Source organism: Solenopsis invicta, chromosome 2 (assembly GCF_016802725.1).
Source record: "Solenopsis invicta isolate M01_SB chromosome 2, UNIL_Sinv_3.0, whole genome shotgun sequence".
NCBI lineage: Eukaryota > Metazoa > Arthropoda > Insecta > Hymenoptera > Formicidae > Solenopsis > Solenopsis invicta.
In genome coordinates this window covers 15,044,679-15,063,118 of record NC_052665.1, presented here as the reverse complement: position 1 = coordinate 15,063,118, position 18,440 = coordinate 15,044,679, and the positions used below count along the sequence as shown (strand labels likewise).

At 40.3% G+C, this 18,440-nt stretch overlaps 1 protein-coding gene across 3 annotated transcripts; it reads left to right on the top strand.

The window, feature by feature from the left end:
- The first annotated feature begins 993 nt into the window (after window positions 1-993).
- Window positions 994-17,366, top strand: LOC105197420. Of its 3 annotated transcripts, XM_039459416.1 has the most exons (9): window positions 994-1,143; window positions 1,721-2,255; window positions 2,439-3,457; window positions 3,531-4,395; window positions 4,654-5,003; window positions 5,428-5,794; window positions 6,004-6,074; window positions 6,214-6,409; window positions 16,203-17,366. In XM_039459416.1, exons 2-9 carry the CDS (start codon window positions 1,803-1,805, stop codon window positions 16,317-16,319), a joined length of 3,438 nt encoding a protein of 1,145 aa, XP_039315350.1. In that variant the 5' UTR covers window positions 994-1,143; window positions 1,721-1,802; the 3' UTR covers window positions 16,320-17,366. The 3 variants fall into 3 exon arrangements, with proteins under 3 accessions (XP_039315350.1, XP_039315344.1, XP_025986878.1); XM_039459410.1 differs by lacking the exon at window positions 16,203-17,366 and having other exon boundaries at window positions 6,007-6,074; window positions 6,214-14,369; XM_026131093.2 differs by lacking the exon at window positions 16,203-17,366 and having other exon boundaries at window positions 6,214-14,369.
- Window positions 17,367-18,440: the final 1,074 nt, after the last annotated feature.

Here is an 18,440-nt window from a genome sequence, read left to right as displayed (position 1 = left end):
AATAGTAATTAGCCAGATTTTAGTATATTTTATTTATGGTTTGTTAATAAAAATTATGTTAATTTAATAATTTAATAGAAGCATAAAATATTATATGAAAAACTCAAGATTAGAATATAACTTATCTCTAAATATATGTGAATATATATTAATTTTGATTTTTTCCCTTTAGTATATACAGTATCCCAATAATTTTCAGTTTTTATTTTTATAGATTTTTTTAAAATATAAAATAAAACTTTTTTTAGATAAAAATAAAATTTTAAGTTATTGTATGTTAGAACTTTTTAACTTTAATAATTAAATTTTGAATTATTTCCGAGGAGCAAAGTTCAATTAAACTTAAACGATACATTAAATATATTTAATTGCGGTTTGAAAATATAGGAGAAAATTTTATTTTTGTCTGAAGATTTAAAATTGTGAGCAAACTCAAACTAACGACAAAATAAAACGAAAAGTCGAATATCCGGACGTTTCTAAAGTTTCCAGTTAAACACTTTAAGTCCTTATATCATATTTATTTTTTTCAGCTTCTACATGCAATATCATCACCTAATCAATCTCTCATAATGATTCTAAAATTGTTATTTTCTCAACTTATATTGCTCGAAAAAGGAAGTCGAGCTGTTATCTTAAAAATATGAAATCAGGTCACAACTTTCGAAACACCTCGTATTAGGAGGTGCTCAAGAAATCCGTTCTTTTTTAATTCATAGGATACTGAGAGAGACATTTATAACGGGCGTCAGCAAAATCCACGAGTGTTAGTGGCATTGTTAGAGAGCCGTCGATATATATACGCAAGGACACTTACACGTACACGCGTACGAAGGGAGACAGGCGCAATACATGGAGTATGCCACGAGCGCGCTCGTGTGGACCACAGGATGCCACAGGGGTGAAATTTAAAGGGAGGGGCTGCTCTCGCGAAAATGGCCGTTACGCACGGGGCGGCTCATCGTCCGTGTCCACCGCGCCGACCAATTCCACCGCGCCGACCAATTGACCGAGTGCCTCGCGACGATTGACACGGTTTACCCGATCGACGGCTATTATGCGACGGTGGCCGAAAAGCGATCCCTGCTCTGCTCTTCTTAAACCCCCACCAGACGCGCGACCTTCTATCCCTTCCGTCAAGAGGTAAGGTCGTCTCTGTTTTGTGCATCCGCGAAACGCGCTTACGGATTACAATTATTAGAATGTAATTTAAAATCTCTCCCCTTTGAGGTGCGTGCACATCGTGACGCGAAATTATGTGCTCGTTTGTGCCAAAAAAGTTATCTTGACACTTGCAAAAAAAGAAAGTAGAACAGGGTAACTACTCCTGGCAGGTGAAAGAGACTTATTATAAATCTTTTACATATCTATCGTTAATATTAATAAATTATTGTTATGGATTCGTGTATTCTTCATAGTACTTCAGAATTTTATAATATAAAAGTGTAAAATTTTTTTACACATTTATTTATACAGTATGAGATATATAATTATAAGTAATCTTGTACTGGAAGAATTCTTCATGAAGTATAATTTGAAGATAATTTAAAAGCAATTATACATTATGTGCACGATAATATTTAGCGAAATGCTGACAAATATTTATTAATAAAAACTTATCTGCCACACATGTATTAATGATATATTAATGGTACACATTAAAATAATTAAAAATTATTAAAGTTTTACAATTTCTCAACAACAATATTATTTCTTACAGATTAGGCCCACACTCCAGCAATGTACATCAAAAAAGCTAAATAGAAAAAGAGGAAGGGGAGTGTAAGGAAAAACTGAGGAAGATGCCTGGCTCCTATACAAGAGTTGTAATTCTCCTCTTGTTAGGGACATCTGTGTCAGTGTCCGGTACCGCAGATGCTGCCAAATCTCTGAGAGCGGCAAAGGCCAGGCTCAGATCGTCTTACGCATCGTGGCGGATAGTGGTATGTTTAACTCAGCCTCAGACTCCTTTCAAGGCAGACGTACAGAAAGCATGGGAGGACGTGAGACTGGAATCTTTTCACGCGGACATGGATGTGTCATATATAGAAACAAGGATGGCACCCATGACGGATTCCTTGTTATACCCCTTGTCAGTGTTAAACAAATTTTGTACAGACATCGAAGGCGGAAAAACAGTATTAAGCCTTATTATAGGGGGAGGATCGGCAGCCAGATTTCTCGTTACGGCTGCCGCCGCCTTGAACCTTCCAGCTCTGTGGTTGCCGTTCACGCACAGAGACTTTCTTCGTCAGGTATATATCCACATTTACAAAATTCAGTCGCTTGTATCATTAATTCTACGAAAAAAAAAATACATACGTTTTTCTTTATATCACGATAGCTATGATCAAATTCTATGATACAGAACTCGATTTGATTACATAATTGAATGATGTTTTGCGATGTAAAAATTTAAGCGATTACTTTTCGTACAGGGAAATGTTGGCCGGTTTGAGAACCGCATAGGTTCAAGCCCCAAAGAGGTCGGAGCGGCAGCTGCCGCCTTAATGAATCGGGCTAACTGGCATGCGTTCACCCTTCTCATCGATACTACCCTCCTCTCCGTCACACATCTTCTACAAACGAATCAGCCGACATTGACACCTCGCGCGATTATATACCTTCCGACAAATGATAGAACGTTAAGATTGAGGCTGAGGCGAGTAGCTGAAGAGAACGGCAGCGGCGGGGTTGTAGTGATGGCTTGCGACCTGAGCAACGCCCGAAAAATTCTCGGTGCGGCGGGCAAGTTCGAAATGCTCTCAGGCAGATTCTTGTGGCTCTGGTTGGATCTCAAAGCGGAGCTGCGACCGAACGAGCCCAACATCATCAGCTCGCACCTCCTTCATGGTTCGCGTTTCGCCGTTGCAGCCAACGAGAATTCACCATTATTAGAGCGAGCGACGAATCTCGCATCCGAGGATAAGCCACTGCCGCCGCTGAATCCATTACCGAGTCTGGCTAACGATATACATCGGTTACAAGACTTCAGATGGCGGGATGAAAAGATCTTAACTAAAAGGGAGGACAAAAGCTTCAATTTTGACGACGAGGAGGATGTCGTGCGACTCGCGAGTGATAAAGAGCTCAATTCCAAAAGTTTCATGCCGATCGGGATGCTCGCGCTTAGACCATCCGGCATCAAAATAATGAGTGGCGACACCATACTGACCAGAATGTTGAGAGAAACCTCGCAGGCATTGGATGAAACATTTTTGGAAACAAAACCGAGATTGAGTCGTATGCGCGAACTGCAGCTTAAAGAACACTTCGTCCCAGAATGCTTCCCGGATCCTAATGCTACATTCATGACGAGCGACGCGAGGGAGAACGTATCCGCGACCCTGACGAATAAATTGAGGAAATCCATAGGACAAATCTCCAAGGACAAGGCAGAGTTCCAGTTACTGAATTTGCAAGCCGTCAGGTTTCCTGGGAATAAGACTCAATTGAGGTTCAGCTTGATCTTAAGATATTCATATCTATCGTTAGAAGGTGGAATAATCGATATCATCAATGTTTAACAGGTGGACCAAGGTCGGTACTATCAAGGGAGGCAGGGAAGTCCGCTTAGATACCATAATCTGGCCAGGTGGCGGTATTATGCCGGCATATCTCGAGCAGGGTGGCGAAAAGATCGGAATGCCGATTTATCGTATCGTGACCGCGCTGGCATCGCCATTCACCATGGTCACGAGTTTGCAGGAGGGTTTCTGTGGCGGTCTCACCTGCCAACAAGGTAAAACCGTGGTGTGCTGCTACGGCCTGAGTATGGATTTGCTGACTTTGGTGGCGCGCGAACTTGGGTTCCGTTTTAATCTGTACCTGGTGGAAGACGGGCTATTTGGTAAACAAAACAACCGAAATGGCACCTGGAACGGTGTGATGGGTGAGCTGGTATCCGGCCGGGCGCAGATGTCATTTGCGGCCTTGAGTGTATCCACCCATCGTGCCAAGGTGGTGGAGTTCAGCACGCCATACTACTTCAGCGGTGTGAGCTTTCTCACTGCGCCGCAGCTACGTTCCGAGATACCGCTGTTTGCGTTTCTGTTTCCGTTCAGCACGGAGCTGTGGATCGCCGTATTCACATCGCTGAATTTTACCGCTATCGCCGTCGCGCTCTACGAATGGTTCAGCCCATTTGGCCTGAATCCCTGGGGCAGGCAGCGTAGCAAGAACTTCTCCATCGCCTCCGCGCTATGGGTAATGTGGGGCCTCCTGTGTGGCCATCTCGTGGCCTTCAAGGCGCCAAAATCGTGGCCTAACAAGTTCCTCATCAACATTTGGGGTGGCTTCTCCGTTATCTTTGTGGCCTCGTACACAGCTAACATAGCCGCCCTTATCGCCGGTCTCTTTTTTCACTCTTCAGTGAGCAATTATCATGATAAAAGCGTGAGTATCTCGACTCTTTAAATACGCAAATGTTTACAAAGAAATTAATGTAAGAGAAAATAAAAGAAAAAAAAATTTATGTGTATCAAGTCTTTCTCATTATAATTATTTTCTGTTAATTATTTATTATATTTATGAATAAAACAGTTTTGGGGTTTAATGCATAAATGCGGAGTAAATGCATAAAAGGAAAATATTTTGTTTTAGTATCTAGTTTTCAGTCATAGATTTAAGATTTTTGAATGCATTATGTTACAGCTGTTGTCACAAAGAGTTGGTGCACCGAGAGCTTCTGCGGCTGATTATTACGTGCAAAAGGCGAATCCGCAATTATGGTCCCACATGGCTCGATATTCCTTGTCAAATGTTGCCGAAGGCGTGGAAAGATTGAGAAACGGCTCCCTGGACATTCTGATCGCGGACACGCCGATTCTGGATTATTACCGGGCGACCGACAACGGTTGCCGTTTGCAGAAGATTGGTGATACTATCAACGAGGACACTTATGCAATTGCGCTTACGAGAGGACATCCGATGAAGGAAAGCATATCCAAAGTTATATCGAATTACACAAGCAACGGGATGCTTGATACGCTGCAGGAAAAATGGTGAGTGATGCGCAAAAATAAGTGCGAAAAAATTGGATAATCGATATTGGTTCGCGTGCGAACTTTCTTTTTATTTGCGCGATAACGGGAGCGTGATAATTACGTTAGACGAAAATACATTAAGTGATAAATAAAGTCCGACGCGCAGAATACATGAACTGCGCGAAAAAAGTATAAGCAAGTATGTTGTTTATCCCATCAAAGACTTGTGTCAAGTAAAATCAATTTATTTGGAAAATTATGTGTGTGTTTACACGTGCAAACATTTTATTATATATATTAAATATATTTAACCTACATAATATATTTGTTAATTTTGTATACTTTATATATTTTTTATGTAACTATCAGATCGTTAGTATTACAAAAAACTCAGATTAAAATCAGTGAGGTAAACACTTTATATAAAGCGAGCTAATTCCAGGTATGGCGATTTACCTTGTCTGAACGGTCGACCAGGGATGGCTTTAGATGCTGAGCCGGGTGGCCAACCTAGGCCTCTGGGAGTCGCATCCGTGGCCGGAGTGTTCTGCTTGCTCGGGATGGGCGTAGTGCTCGGTACCATTATACTGGTGGGAGAACATCTCTTCTACAAATATACGTTACCACGATTACGGCACAGACCGGAGGATTCCATCTGGCGTAGCCGCAACGTCATGTTCTTCTCACAGAAATTATACAGGTTTATCAACTGCGTGGAGCTGGTCTCGCCGCATCACGCCGCTCGGGAATTGGTACACACGGTGCGACAGGGCCAGATCGCCTCGCTCTTCCAGAAGAGTGTCAAACGAGTGCGTATCTTCGATTTTCTAAATGATCCACAGGTTCGCGAATTAAATCTCGATAAAAATACTCTGAAATAAGTATTGACTTCGAGTTTTTTTTTTTTTTTTTTTTTTTAATAAATAGAAACATGTCTATTCGAAGATTTATGTTTGCGAACTTATGGACAATATGCACACTTTGATTTCTAAATATCTATAATGTTTCCATGTTCTAGAAGGAACATGAACAACGTCGTAGACGTAAGAGCAAAGCGCAGTTCTTCGAGATGATTCAAGAAATTCGAAGGTAAGGGAATTTTGTCAAAACAATTTTTTCCTATGCCGAAAAGTCAAAACCCAATATTTTTTCATAATCTATTACATCAGAATAATAGGCGACAGTATTAGAGTGGAAGAGAAATTACTAAATATTAACTATCTTTCAGAGTACAACAGGAAGAGAAGATCGAAACAGTACCCGAGGAGCCTGAAGCCACCAAGACAGTGAAAAAAGATGAAAAACTGGGAAAAGGTAGAGAGAGGAGTCGTAGCAAAAGTCCGTTGATGCCTCGAAGCCCCAAGCGATCGGAGAAGAGCAGGAGCTCGACGAACCTATCAACGTCTCGTCTCGGATTGTCACCGGTGAGTCTCGACGCGCCAATGAAGCCGCGCGAGTTCACGCTCAGCAACACCAATTTACGTGCGAGGAGCCCCTTAGAAACGGTAGGCCGTAGACTGAGCCATGGAGACGGCGGCTCGCCGCCGCCACGTCTCGGCTCTTTCGGCGGCAGTGCCAATCTGCGTCCGTTAGCACCTACCAGAAGCGATTCAACCGGCGGTGGCACGCCGACCGTTCGTCGTGATTCCGCCGCCGGAGGTGGCGGTATACCGACACCAAGATACTGTCGCAGCCCGGCCAAGCGGGGTCAATCCTTCCCGGTGTTTGCCACTCTGAAACCACCGCACTCGGCTAGTTATCAGGCGTCCAGGAGTCCGCTGTTGTCACCGAACAGCGAACTCACGTCCGCCATTGGGAGAAAATTGTCGCGCGAGTGGGGCTCCGGGACTATTGACCTCACCAGGTCGTCGGAGGCTATAGGCAGCGGTAGTGGTGGCGGCGGCGGCGGCGGCGGGGGTGGTGGTGGTGGTAGTGGTGGTGGTGGAGGTGGTGGAGGTGGTGGTCGTGGTTCAACGTATACTCTGAATCAAGAAATGACGCTTTCTTTGAGCCGTTCCGCGGGCGAAGAAAAGGCTCAAGAGGAAGCGTTGTCGATCAAGAAGCCCATACGGCGCGCTAGGAGTCACGAGAATCGCGACAGCGGTAAGCTGATGGCGGATCTACCGTCGCCGAGATTGACCCAGCCGGTGGTGGGCGGTCAGTTTGTCAGCGAGCGAACCAAGAAGCAACTGGATTCCGAGTTGAAGGCCATTTTAACTGCCAGGGCCCACCATCGCGATCTGTTTCCCCCTTGATAGGAAACCGCTCCGTACTAAGGGAGAGTTCTTGAAAGCAGTTGGGCTTTTGGAGGATCGCTGAGCCTTTGAGGGGCTTGATTGATTTTAAGCAATATCAGATTTATAGGTCAATTTGTTAGAGGAATCCGACAGTTTATCAGAGAAATTATAAGAACTAGCCAGAGGCATACGGCGATGTGAGTAAACGGGCAGAATTTTCAGCTGTTGAAGTGGGGGGAGGGATGGGGTAAAAAAAACGGAGAAAGATCTCTTTGATTGTTCATACGTTGTTACGTACATTGATAATATAGGATAAACAAAAGTGCTATAAACTCTAGTAGTGTTGTCTTAAATAGGTAGCGAGACACATACGAGTACTAAGATATTTTCTTGTTGACATTTTAACTCTACATTAACCGGCAGCCTGGGTGAGTCTCTCTCGATTGCTATGGTATCGGATATATTGTACGCTGCAGCGTTTCTCAACTCCGATCTTGGACGAATTCTTCCGTCACGATCTTAGTACATAGTATGAATAAAGCTCTTTCAAAATTTATCGGTTCTCAAACCAGTTTACGCAAAGAAAAAAAAAGCATCGTTCACCAGATCAAGTCTGTCCAAGTTTATCGAGCGGGTCTCCATCCGCAACCGTTCGCACCACTGACTCCCAGCGACGGCGATCGATTAGCCGCACACCCAGCGCACGAATACAACGAACACGCGATGATTTATGGACATAGCGTCTATTCCCATTTATCTCGTTTCCGTTTCTTTTTCCGCGGTAGCGATGGAGAGGCGGCGGGGGCGTTTCGCTCGCGGATAAAAAAACTCGGACAGGCTACATTATCTAGGATAATCGTCCCTTTGGGGACAGTGTAAATATCTCGAGATATAGACTGTCGTTTCTTCAATTCCTCGTCTCTGTAAGAATACTGTAAATACGACGGAACTCTCATTCCGGATACTTCGCCATAGGCAAAAGCATATAAACGCGTAGTGCGAAAGTTGAGAAACGCTGATCTACCGAACCTCCTCGAATTGGACTGCATACTGCCATACTTTAATAATTTCTGTGACTGCGGAAGGAGAGAGACTCGCTCGATGGACTCTCGGCGTAGAATGACCACTTACCGCGAGATAATATGCATTAAATCTTACAATTATCGCGTCAGGAGAGGAAGAATTCTAGGTGGCTGATGGAATTCTAATCGAATTCTCTCTTGACGTGTTCATAACGCGGGTTATTCGATACCGGAGATTGGGACTCGGCAAGAAAGCACTAGGAGGTGAATACCTATATAAACAGGAGGATCTTTTTCGCATCCACGTCGCGGATCCCACGACGTCTCGCAATATTGTCTCCTAAAGCAGTACCAAAATGTCAGTATTAACTTCGCGACTCGACTTCGACTGTTTTCTTTCATCCGGCACGAGAGATGTGTAATAGAAATGTATATTTTAGCTAGGTAAGAGAGCACGCCGGGGTCCGGTATCACGCGATAACTTGCTCGTTCGTTCGCTGCGCGACTTGGTAAATCTCCGACCTCGCCCGCGGCCGGCGAATTTACCTTACGATTCCTTCCGACGGTTTTACTAGACTGATAGTCGAAATTTCATTCAGGAATTGTAAATTGAAACATTATCGGAATTGAATAATTGTTACTGATCGATGTGTATGTCTCCCATCTTCGTCTATCGAATTCTTTCGATTCACTTGATGAAAAGGGGGGGTGAACTCACGTCTAGTCTCATTACTATTCAACTTAGACAAGTAGAACGTGGATGTGTGCGGGACTAAGGAAAAAAAAAGGAGGAGGACGAGATTCAAATTAAATTACTTTAAAGAGGACGGGAAGATGAGCGAGGCCTTAGAGGAGTAGTCGTATCCGCCCAAAAAAAAAAGATACTTTACTTAAAACTAGTACTGTACTGTACTCGAATATTTCACTACATTATATTGTACGATAGAGTATAATAGACATTTAGTTTCATAGTTCTCCTCGGTAGAGCGCTATATTGTATTCAGAAAAAAAAAACTTAAACTAAATTCCTCGTCCTTAGTAGGGTAGATCTCTCTCCGTGTGTGAGTGTACGTGCGACTATTTTCCCACCAGGAAACACGCGGCGGCGAGTCGCCGACCGTCGACGATGGCGGCTGAGCGCCGCCGCGGGGGCAGACTACACTTTTCCGGTAGAGCTAGAGCGTCATTGTCCTCGTTAAGTAGGTCGTGGCTAGGTAGTCCCGAGGGTGTTCCCTCGATCCTGCGTGCGTCAGCGCGACGCGCCCCGACGCGATGTCGCGACGCGTCGCGCCGAAGCCGCGCGCTCGAAATCGATGAAAGTGTCCTGAATGATTGCACCCATGCGAGGGGGTCACCGCACCCGGGTACGCGGATCCAGGACTGGGGAAGTAACGCGTTACTTGTAACGCTGTTACTTTTTTGTTTTTTTTTTCTTTTTCGTTTTAATGACGAACGTTACTTTTTTCTGTCTGTAACAGTTGCGATAACGTTACTTTTATCGTTACTTTAGTATTATCTTTGTGCCTAATCAATAGATTTCTATTTTTCCGTGCGCAAATACAATCGGTGTGCCAGATCAGTGCGTACTGATCTACGTACAATATACACAATTATAAATTTTATTTATTTTTATATTTTAAATATTGTAAAGTATTTTGTACTTTATATTTTAAACTGCATTCCGATAGTTATTGCCATTATTGTTAATACTGAAAGTCTAACTCTAAAGTAAGAGTAACTCGTTATCGTTACTCGTTACTAATTTTAAAATGTAATGTGTTATCGTTACACTCAGTTACTTTTTGATAATGCCAAAGTAAGACATTAGATTTTCAAGTTACATTATTTAAAAATCAATTGAACTTAAAACTCCAAATTATATAGGAAGCTTTTTTTATATTATAAAAATGTACATGTAACTAGAGATCCAAATAGGAAATTGGACACCATTTATGTCCATTTCCATCAATAGATTAACTTCGATCTTAGTTTAACTTATTGTTTATCTTTTCTTCTAATTCTTAGAACCTCAAACTAGAAAAAGATAAACAGTAAGTTAAACCGAGATCAAACTTAATCTGCATTAATGGAAATGAACATTAGACAACTTTTGATTGGGCCGCCATTTTAATTTTTTCAGGACGCTCGAGATAAAATGAGATAGATGCATTAGCTAAAATGAAATAAATGCATCTGTTGCATTTTATAAATACACTTATCGATTTTTATACAATATATCTTTAAAATTCAATATTTTATTTTGGCATTACAAGAAAATAACGAATCGTTACTTTTTATAAGTAACGGTAACAATAACGCGTTACTTTTTTAAAGTAACGTGTCCGACTTTGCGCAGATCTCACGGCGAGACTCGCTAAGCGTTTTTACGAATGCGCTGAACGATTCCGCCGACGATACACACGCACACACGCATGCACCCACGCACGCAAAACGCGGCAAAATGCGCCTACATTTAAAGACACGCGGTGTCTTTGCGACATGGAACGCAACCGCTCAGCTCGCCCACTTTTCTCATCGACCTTCCAAAAAAAAGAAAAAGAAAAACACTTGCTCGTCTCCGTCACCCCGTGATTGTTAGGGCTTTTAGCTTGCCGAAGCTAAGACGGGCCTTTCACGGAAACTGCGTTCACTGGCAGACTATATAGACGTAATCTGTGCTGCAATTAATTCAGGAAGTGATCAAAATACAAACATATAGGGGGCCAGTCTAGAGTCACCCGCGCCTAAAGAAATCAAAGATAGACTTATTAATTTATATAAGCTATAATTCTCCTCGTAACGTGTGGGTTCTACCGGTAATTTGGTTCAGTAGGGCTCTCTCTTCCACACCCCCCACACCCTTCCGCCCCTCTCACTTTCTTCGATCTTCGTTTTCCCATCGCGTTGTTCCGTTTTCATGAGCCGGGAAAACCCCCTTCTTCCCTCCCCCCCTCCCTTCGGTGTATGTCTCTCTCGGGGATTCCTTGTACATAATGTGTCTTCTCTACTAGATGCCCCTGAAGGAACACTATTGCACTGAATTAAAGGTCGAGCCCTCCTACTTCTTTGTGCGCCAACAAGAGCCTGTTAGACGTCACACGCACGGAAAGATAAGAGCAAAATGCACTTATCTCGTTGTCGTCATCGTCGTCTTCGCGAGAGCGACCTCCTTTCTGAGATACGCAATTCCGCGCGATCGCAATCCTGTCGCGATAACGACGAATGCCAAGGAGCGTTTGGAATTTGCACTTTTCGATGTACTCTCAAAGAAAGAGAGAGAGAGGGATAGGAAAGAGATGTACACGGACGATATGCAGAATCTCAAAATAATTTCTGAGGAAACGTCGCGCGCGCTCTAAATAAATATTGGTATCTGCGCTCTCTCGTTCGATAACTTATCAAATATTCTTCGAATGTTTACCATCAAAAGTATTCTTCGAGTGTTGATCTCACTGCAATATAGCTGTATTTATTATTATTATTATTATTATTATAATATATGTATCTGGAATTGCCGGCCTATACACAGATGCGAAGACATTCCACGCGTTTTTCTCCGTGATACATGAGTCTCCGACGTGCGATATTCGAGATCGCGTAGAGTGCACTCGCTCTTCTCTTTCCAACCATCTCTCCGCGCATCTCGTTCCTCGACGACGATGCCGAGGGAGAAACGGGTACGGTATACCCGAAATGCAATCACTTACGCGAGGGAAATGGCGAGATCGTCGCCAGGTATAACACGTATAGGACGACGAGCGAGGACAAGAGAAATACCCGGTAAACGAAAATCAATTGAAATGGATAGAAATAAATTCATTCTCATATTGTCGAATTCGCACTTTAGATTTTCGAATCCATTGGAATCAAAAAATAATATGAATTTATCCGAATTTAAAATAATCAGTAGCTCACTTTAAATTTCAATTCATTTGAATCCAGAAATAAATATAACGAGGACATTAATTCATCCGAAATCAAAATGACGAATAGCGCATTTCGTATTCCAATCCATTTGAGTCTATTCGAATTCAAAAATACTTCGGGGCTCTAAAGCGCGAATTCGGTTAAATTTAAAATGAATTGCAATTTTCGATTCGTTTGAATTTATTTTCGTTTGATGGGAAGAAAAACTCGCGGCAAAAGACGAGGAGCACAAGCGAACACACCAATTAGAGCAAAGGAGAGTCCGTAGGTTCCGAGAAACGCGTTCACGGCGGATCGAGTTATCGGATCACATGATTGATTCGCCTCATTATCATTATCGCGTTGATTAAGTGGCATCATATTAATTCACTCACTAACGGGCAATAAGATTATTCTACAAAGCACTGCCATAATTTGAACTGTTGTTACGTTGATTTTGAAATCCTGCCAAGTAATACCACTATTTGATATCGTTGAACGAACGGGTCCGATCCATGCTAAGTGATGAATTAATATGCAAATGTCTCGCATGCTGCTGTCCAGTGTCTTTCGCGAAGCGAACATCGCTGTGCTCGCAAATATTTCACTTGGGTTTTTTTTTTCTCCCTAAACGGTGCAATTTTCTTCTCTCTTATTCCCCACAGATTGCCAAATCTATCGCAAAGCGTCTGCTACAAATTTTGTCGGCACAATGCCAGCGGAAAGATAGCAGAATTTGTTAATGGAATGTGGTGGCGGTTTGCCAGCAGAAATCTACCATTTCGTATCATTTGAATGATACATTTCATTTAAATAATATATTTTACGATGAACTGACGGAATAAGGAGGATCTCGGGAGTTTATTGATCACGAGATAAATTTACAATTATTTAAACAGAAAGTCCAATATTCGTAAATCAGAAACGAATGTCGTCGGAAGATCGAAGCGCGCAATTTGTTTGAGATAAAAGATGGCGAAATGGAGCAGCCACTTAACTGGGTCGCCAAGAAAAACCGCAAGTCTAAATCACTGAATCAGCTGAATTGATTGCAATCATAATACTAAGGGCGAAACGCGAGCCAACGCTAGCTCTCTTCTTACAATTCCATTTAAATGATGCATTTGATTTAAATAACATGTTCCATTTAAATTATGAAAGGACACACAGATTCTCCTCAATTTTCATCCGGCAAATTGTCAGCGGACCCTGCGGTTGGTGCCAATCTGTCGCAATATTCTGCTGGCAAACTGTACTGCCTAGCATTTCGCTTCGTTGGATCGACGAAAGTAAATTATCATGTTACAAGCTTTAATTGTTTTCGTGCTCCTTAATGTATCAACGCACAATCGCGACGAGGAAAAGTCTCGTGAAATCTTTCAGAGAGACGAGAGCAATTCTTCATCGTCAGACGTCAGACGTTTTCCCTTCCCAGTATGCGACGTCTTGATTTGTCACTTGGTAAGGAGGGATCGGCTATAAACGTAATGTAACGCGTTAGACTTTACGGAATAATTAATCGTAAGGGATTAATATAGCATGTGGCTCTTCCGTTCGTAATAACTCTGCAAAAAAGAAATAAGAAAGAAAGAACAAATGGGTTACCGTGGCGTGTTACCTCGTTTCTCGACGCTGCACATTTATTAAATGCGAGCGCGCGCGTAACAGTTTAATCCTCGAACGCTCGTATGCCGGTTCGTTCTTAACTCGTTACTCACTATTACTCTTCCCTCTTTATGCATTTAGTAACTGTTGTTACAGCTTTACGCACAGAAACAGAGATATGGTTAAAAAAAAAGGGGAGAGAGAAAGAAAACGGCGGAAAACGAAAGAGTTCCAATTCTTATCCGTCGTGTTAATGTTACGGAAATACACTTGAAATACACGATAAGACTGCGTTCTTCTGCGATAACGAATTGCTCGAGGATTAAAAATGAATGCGCCAAAGATTTTACACGTGACGGAGAGACGGTCCGGATCACGCTCTCTCTCTGCCCGCGGTGATTAACGACCGATAGCTCGGCGTCGTAGCACAAACAAATGTGACGAACGAAGGAATAGACGCCACGAAGATCCCTTCCAACTGCGGTGACTTGTTGGCGTACGACATTAGGATAGGTTCCTCGTAACCTACCTCGTCTCTCTTGTTACGCCTACTGCTACACTGTTATTGTTGATGAAAACTCCATATTAATAAGAAATAAATATATTATCTCAAAGTGTAGTTATAATATATACATAATATGTATATATGTGTACACGCACCTCATCCTCTCTCATCCTCGTTTTGTTTTCGTTTTATATAACGAATCGAACGTGTTGAGATGCGTTGCAGATTGCGGAAGATGAGAACGTGCTTTTATGTCGACTTTCCTGATTTCCTCTGATTTTAATAATACCCGAGTTTTCTTATCTCGTAAGAAAATCTCTTTTTTTATCTCTAATCGAGTGTGCAACGAGAGATATATACGCTATGTAATTATAATGCTGTTTTTTCGACTAATAGCATACACTGATAAGAAGTCGATGATAATAAGTTCTTCATAAACTTAAATTATATGTACATTGATATTATATACAAAATATCACTCTCATCTTGATTAAGAACCGGCAGGAGTACGTTCCTCGTTATCTTTCCGAAATCGGAACTGACGTTTATGCACTTCGCGGACGCATCCTTCAACTCGCATTCGAACTTCTGAACGAAATGCACGCTGTGTTTCCGCACTTTAAACGATGACGGATTTATTGTATTTTTAATTCCAGAAGGAATATCAATACATAAAAAGTATATCGTTACACAAAGGGTAGATCCGAGGGGGAATTCACAACCCAAAATTTTGTACACCAATGCCGATTTTTGGCATTGCTGTAAAACACTGCCGACATTTTTGTACACTGCCGACAATGCTTATTGTTAGTCAATGCCTACAATGCCGTCAATCCTATATTAAAATTAAGGCAATGCCATGCAATTATGAACACTACCGCGTGCCCATTATCATACGCCAATGCCTGCACAAGAATTCTAAAGCTTTCCCGAAGTATTCAAAAATTTTTGTGCTCAACCCCATGATCGAAAAACCGACTCTGAAGTGAGCTCACCACTCCCCAACCACTGACGACAATGCCGTCAATATTATAGGTCACTGCTTACTTTTTTCGGCAGTCCACTGCCGAAATTTTGTACACCAATGCCGGCTGTGAATTTCCCCTCGGGTAGAAGTTATTTTTGAAGATATTGTTATTTTCTAGTTTTTATTTGTTTCTCTTAACTCATGAAAATGATTAAATAATGCATTTTTAAAATAAAACTGCAAAATTTCTTTACGTAAGCCAATTACGTTTAACATTATATAATTTCAATTCAATAGCTAACATTTTGAAAATAAAGATGTTCTCAAAAAAGAACATTCTTTTTTGTATACAAAATAATTTATTTTTAAGTTTAGAAAATATTTTTTTTTTTAATCAAGGAAATAATGTTAAAATAAATATATTTACTTAAACATAATTTTTTAGTGTATGTAAACATTAATCAATAGTTCATAGAAGATTTAAATTAAAATAGAAATAGTGAAAATTTTATCTTTTTATTTTTAATATATATTTTATTTTATTAATACACCAAAGATATGTTAATTTTATAATTTTATAATTTAATTACTTGTTCTATATTGAATTATTCAATTTGTAATAATTTACATTAGTTATATTATTTATAAAGAAAAGAAAAAGATTCGTATAAACAATACATGTAGACGTAATCTTGAAATGTACGCGATACAACCCTGTATTAATATATTATATGCATATAATATAATATAAACTGCATTATCGATCGAAATTATCGCGTTTAAAAGCGATTTCCAAGCGATGTTCCAAGGATATCCTAAAACAGTTTTTAAAATATCCTAAATCATGACGTAAAATATATAAAAATCAATCATTGTCGGATGCCTTTTCAACAATTTCACAGAAGGTTTCTGAAATTTTCTAAATAATTATTTCTTAGACTTTACAAACCGTCGTAATCTCGTAATGTTCTCTAGGTTTCGAGTTTCGACTTTGACGGAAAGAGGGCGGCACACATCGGAATTCAATTCAATCGCCACTCCGAGAGTCGCCGGAGCACGTCGGCGCAACTTTTTGTCTCTCGGCGATCTTAGATGACATTTCGTATCAAATTCATTTCGATATCTATCCGAATGTGAATGAACCGACATTAACTCGGAGACAATTCCGTACGAGAATTTTTTTTTTTTTTTTGCGAGGTTGTCATTTTCCTTCATTCTCCCCATTGGTCATGATGGACACGCGCGCGACGAGTTTTTTTTAATATTTTTTTTAGTGGATACATTTGTCCCTCTGAAATAAAACGCGTAGCGTCGCGCTCGCTCCATTTCTCACGCCTCCGACCTCTCGTCTCCCCATTTTTGCGAACGCTTGCGAAGAACCGCGCGATTGACGGACGGGTTCGTTTATCTCGCGTCGAGTCTGCCGGAACGAACCGTCAAACGCTCAATCAATTCGCAGTCCTTTTCGTCTTCGCGGGAGACGCGGAACAGCTGACTCCTCGTGAGCGCGCGGCGGCGGCGGCGGCGATGGAGAAAAGTACCGTTCGCTCGATTACGCGCGAAATCGAGGCAAGCCGACCGCGGAATTTGCAAGTCATTCGAGTCATCTACGGTCACGATTGCTGTTTCACGGTTGGTCCGTTCGCGGGAATGGACGAGGACGCGCGCGCGCGCGATTCCACCCTCGTTTTTTTACCTGCGGGAATGGGAGGACCGAAATAATATACTAATGTCGTCGTCGATGTCGTTTTTATAAAATCGATTATAATCCAAGGGAGTTTCCAGCATCTCTTATCTCCGTATGACGCGGAAAATTCTTTCAGGTTGAAACATTCGCGTTACGAATGGTCGTATTTGCTATTGCGCTGCGCCGCAATTTACGAGGATATTCCGTCGAGATGTGTTCCCACAGAAAAAGAGAGAAAGAGAGAAACGAACGTTTTTTTAATCTGTAAAGAGAGTCGTAAAATGTTTAAGAGTTTGAAGTTTGTACAGCAAATTAATGTCGCCGATCCGAACTTAGTCTTGCAAAAGTCTTTTACAACTATCCTATATAGCGTACATTGAGAAAACAATGTTTGGTATTTGTGACTACAATTGCAGTAAAATAATTATATATTATAATTATATACTATATGGTTAACATTTTTATTCTTCTTATTATCATATTAATAATAATATAATAATACAATAATGTAAAAATATGATAAAAATATCATAATGACCTTGCAATTATAATTTAATCGACTATGAAAAATTTATTATAAATTACAATCAGGGTTGGTTAGTAGCTTGTTAAACGGTTTAATTAAATAATAAAATTAAAAAATTAATAACCTTTAACTCAATTTGATCAACTCTAAACGATTTAATTTTTAATTTTAATTTGTCATTTTTTAAACATATAAATTTTAATTCATTAACTTTTTTCTGAGTTAAAAATTTGTGTAAAAAAAATTATAAAGAAAAAAATACATTCTTTCATAAAAAAAATATTTCTTTTTTACTTTATATAAAGTTAATTTATAAATAAAATATTATATTCGTTGGATGACCTATATTATAATTATCTTGAGTAATCTAACTTTAAAAAATTACGAATTTTTAATTTAACATGAAAAATGCTTTTCGAAATTAACTTTTAACTCAATTTAATCTTAACGTAGCTTTTAATTGAGTTCGTGTAACTAAATTAATTTTATGAATCATTAACTTTAACATAATTTAGTTAAAAAAATATCTTTACTTACCCAACTGATTATTATAACAATTTTAAATCTTAATATAGATTGTAAAATATGAAAATATGAGTGATAGAAATAAAATAAACATTTCTATGTAGTAAGTGCAAATCACAATTATATAATGAATATGCAACTATTTTTTAAACATTTGCTTGTACCATAGATATTATTTACGTAGTAATAATTAATAGCTATTATTTTTATAATTAGAACAGCTGAATATATTATTGGTACCAAAAATGATTGTAAATTACATAGTGAAATTATGATAATTGCAACAATTTTTTTTCTCAGTTTAAACGACACCTTCTGGATTACTTTCCAGACAGCAACATATATGTAAAAGACGTTTGAAGGATATCATTTAGGCACGTGCAAGTATGTTGTCTGTGTGAGATCGTAAATCGAGGCTGACACGAAGAATTAAGATTTAAATGAAATTCGTAAGAAAGATCTCGGGATCAAGATG